Below are 3,282 nucleotides of genomic sequence, written 5' to 3'. Positions count from 1 at the left end.
GGACGAGGGAAAACCTGCTCCCTTTTAGTTCCCACGCTTGGTCCAACATTAAGTCATCGCTTCAGCAGTGGGACCTTCTCACTCAGTCCAGGGACCAGGGACATTTTCCCAAACAGTCTTTGGGGCGTGTGATGCAGCATGAGGTTTAGCAAAAAGCCGGGCAGACTGGCCTCGCTCTCCCCAGTGTCCCAAGGACACTGAAGTGCCAGTGACACTAGGGCACGAGACCAGAAGCTGCCCCAAGTGAGGTCGAGCCCATGGAGACAGAGGGGCCACTGTCTCGCCCGGGGTCAGGGGTCGAGGGGGAAACACGGGCGCAGCCGCTGCTCTGGGCCAGGGCCGGGCTCGTGGCCGGGTGGTGTCAGCCGGAGGGCCAACACGAACGCGGCCCAGGTGCGAGGACCAAAGCCTGGGCTGCAGACGGAAGTCACCACAAGGAGAGGACCGATGACAGTTTTGTCTACGTGTGGTCATGGCCTGGAGAGGCCCACGAGTGATGCGGACACACGCGGAGGGCTGGGCGTGCTAGGCTGACAGCGCTGGTCACATGACCACGAGGCTTCTTTAGTGCAGAGCAAGCATTCGACTTTGTCACCCCAGACGAAGGTGCATCAGGCAGAAGCGCCTGCCACAGGCAGCTGGAGCCGAGGCTGCGGGTGTGCTGAACCACACTTCACACCACTTAATGGCCACATTTTGAAAGAAAATTAGGATAGGCTGTAATCCCTAATTGGCATGTTTTTACAACGCTGAGTCTGACTAGATGATAATACGGGGGAGCAGCAGCCCCGAGAGAGGACAGAATTCCTCCTGTACAGACACCCTGGGAAAGCTCCAGAAGGCCAGTGCCCTCAGCTGAGCCGCATGTGCTCACAGCCTGTGATGCCTTGGGACACCCCACAGGGGGCTAGTGCACACTGGTGCGCTGGACAGAGGCTCAGTATGGACCTAGGACTTCTGCCAGCATTCAGGCAGCCCCCCGACACAAAGGGGGTTCAGCCTTTCTCAGGTTACATCACAAGAAAGCTCGCTTCCCTATAATCCAAAGTTCACATCAATATTTTAAAATATAAAAATGTATTTCTTCCCAAACCCTTCCCACCCTCCACAGTTTTAAGTCATCCTTCGGAAAACTATGCGGGTTTTTTTTTTCTAAAACAAGAACGAACCAACATAAGTATACCCGCCATTTCATCAGACACCAACGCGACGCTGTCCTGTCTTCCCATGGGGCGGGATGGGGGTTACGTCTGCTCTCCATTCTCATGACTCGAGGGGGGTCCATTTTCCTCTTCTTTGGTGCCTGCCACTTCACCAAGTCCCAGAGCAGGGCTGTCCTCTTCATATGGCACACAAATGTCACCTTTTCCCTTGCTTTCACAGTAAACACATTCCTTAAGAGAAAAACGTGAGATTAGTCACAAAAATGAGATCTTCATTACAAAAATGCAGCCCAGCCTGAGCGAGGTGCGGGCGACCAGGTGTTAGTTGTGAGGGGGACCAGCAGCCTCTAAGGGTGCTGCTCAGCTGTGGGACCCCTGCCTGCTCCCGAGGGGCCACACTCAGCTCCCCAAGGTCGGGGGCAGTCAGGGCCTTGCCTGAGAGGCGGCTTTGCGCAGAGAGGGGTGGCCTAAGCCGGCAGGCTCACACTCTGTTCTGCCTGTGGGACCGGGAGTTGTTACCTGCCCTCCGTAGCCTCAGTTTCCTCATCTGTAAAATGGGGTACGGACGATGCACCTGTCTCATCTGCTCATCCCCAGACTATGCGTGAAGCCCCTGTCATGTTCCACGCGTGCTCTAAGCACTGGGAGCCAGCAGTGAACGAAGACAAAAATCCCTGTCCCCATGGAGGGGACATCTGTGGAGGGGTGGGGGACGACGAGGGGAACGAGAACTGCTCCGCAGGGTGTAAAATGACGGGACGTGGAGAGGTGTGGGGGTGTCTGTAACTTCACAGTGGACATTCAGAAAAGGCCACAGAAAAGGTGACTGTGGTGGTTTAAGTACGTCCACGAATTCTTCGACACGCTTTCCTCTAAAGGTGGAGTCTCACTCCTGTCTCCTTAAGGGGGGACTGGGCTTAGTGCCTCGCCTCTCACAAAGAGGACGTGCCGGACGTGACACGTGTGACTTCTTCGATGGGGCCATAAAAGGCACCGTAGCTCCCCGTCCTTCCTGGGGAAGCCAGCTGCCACGTCACGAGGACACCCCAGCAGCCCGTGGAGAGGTCTGCGTGGCACAGGGACACTGAGGCCTCCTGCCAATGGGTGACCTGACAGGCGTGGGCGGGAGCCTCGCCGGGAGGGGCCCTCCAGATGACGGGGGCCCCAACATCCCGCCTTCAGCCTCAGGAGAGGCCACGCCAGAACCACCCGGCTAAGCTGCTCGCAAATCCCCGAGCCACAGAAACAGCGGGAGATGAGGGACGCTCGGCTCTGGGACGCTGGGTTCGGGGCTGTCTGCTGGGCCGCACTGGGTCACTAACACAGCAGCGTCTGCAAAGCAGGCGTAAGGGAAGCCGGAGTCAGCCACGTGGCCGAGGGGAGAGGACGCCAGGCGGAGGGAGGGCGGACGCCTGCCTGCCAGTCGGCACAGCCAGAGGCCAGTGTGGCTGGGAGGGCAGGGAAGGGAGGGAGGGACGGGAGGGGCGGGACAGGTCGTCCACTCCGCAGCAGCGGGTTCTGACCGAGGAGGGCACTGCTCCATGGGGCCTGAGCTGAGGGGTGACGTGAGCAGACTGCAGGGGACACGGGGGATCAGACAGGGCAGCCGGGAGGCTACTGCGACAACCTGGGTGGGGCAGCGTTGTGGCCTGGATCGGGCTGGTGACGCTGAAGGTGATGGCTTTCAATCCAGCTTGAAGGTCCAGCTGATGGGAAGTCCTCGGGGAGGGTGGGTAGGGAGGAGGGCCAGGTGACACCAAGGTCTGTGGCCCAAGCCAAAGGAGCATGGAGCTGCCCTTGAGTGCAGTGGGAGGGGAGCCGGTGGGGCAGGTGCTCGCTGAGGGCAGCTAGGTTTGCGGTCTCGGGCGGGTCACGGGTCAAGTCCAACAGAGGGCCGGACAGGAGGTGGGCGCTAGGCCACCTCAGCACATGGATGCTTTTCGTAATTGGGGGGCCAGAGGAGACAGTCCTGGGGGAGGTGGGGACAGGGAAGGGCTGCAAGTCCTGGGCCTGGGGTGCTTCAACACCAGAGCGGGGAGAAGGGCGGGGTGACCAGGAGGCCAGAGCAGTCACCCGGAGAACATGGGCCGGGCTAAGGAGGCAAACCGCCCTAGATGCC

At 59.6% G+C, this 3,282-nt stretch overlaps 1 protein-coding gene across 1 annotated transcript in view; it reads right to left on the bottom strand.

The window, feature by feature from the left end:
* Positions 1 to 3,282, bottom strand: part of PER2 (period circadian regulator 2) — a 28,986-nt gene that overhangs the window by 1,094 nt on the left and 24,610 nt on the right. The window contains exon 21 of the mRNA XM_023522928.1: positions 15 to 1,394. Within this exon, the coding sequence (XP_023378696.1) occupies positions 1,245 to 1,394 (150 nt within the window). The 3' untranslated portion in view covers positions 15 to 1,244. The remainder of the gene's footprint in view (positions 1 to 14; positions 1,395 to 3,282) is intronic.

The sequence above is a fragment of the Pteropus vampyrus genome, unplaced genomic scaffold (genome assembly GCF_000151845.1).
Source record: "Pteropus vampyrus isolate Shadow unplaced genomic scaffold, Pvam_2.0 Scaffold364, whole genome shotgun sequence".
NCBI lineage: Eukaryota > Metazoa > Chordata > Mammalia > Chiroptera > Pteropodidae > Pteropus > Pteropus vampyrus.
Note: the sequence above shows the minus strand (reverse complement) of the source record. Positions and strands in the feature narration are given on the sequence as shown.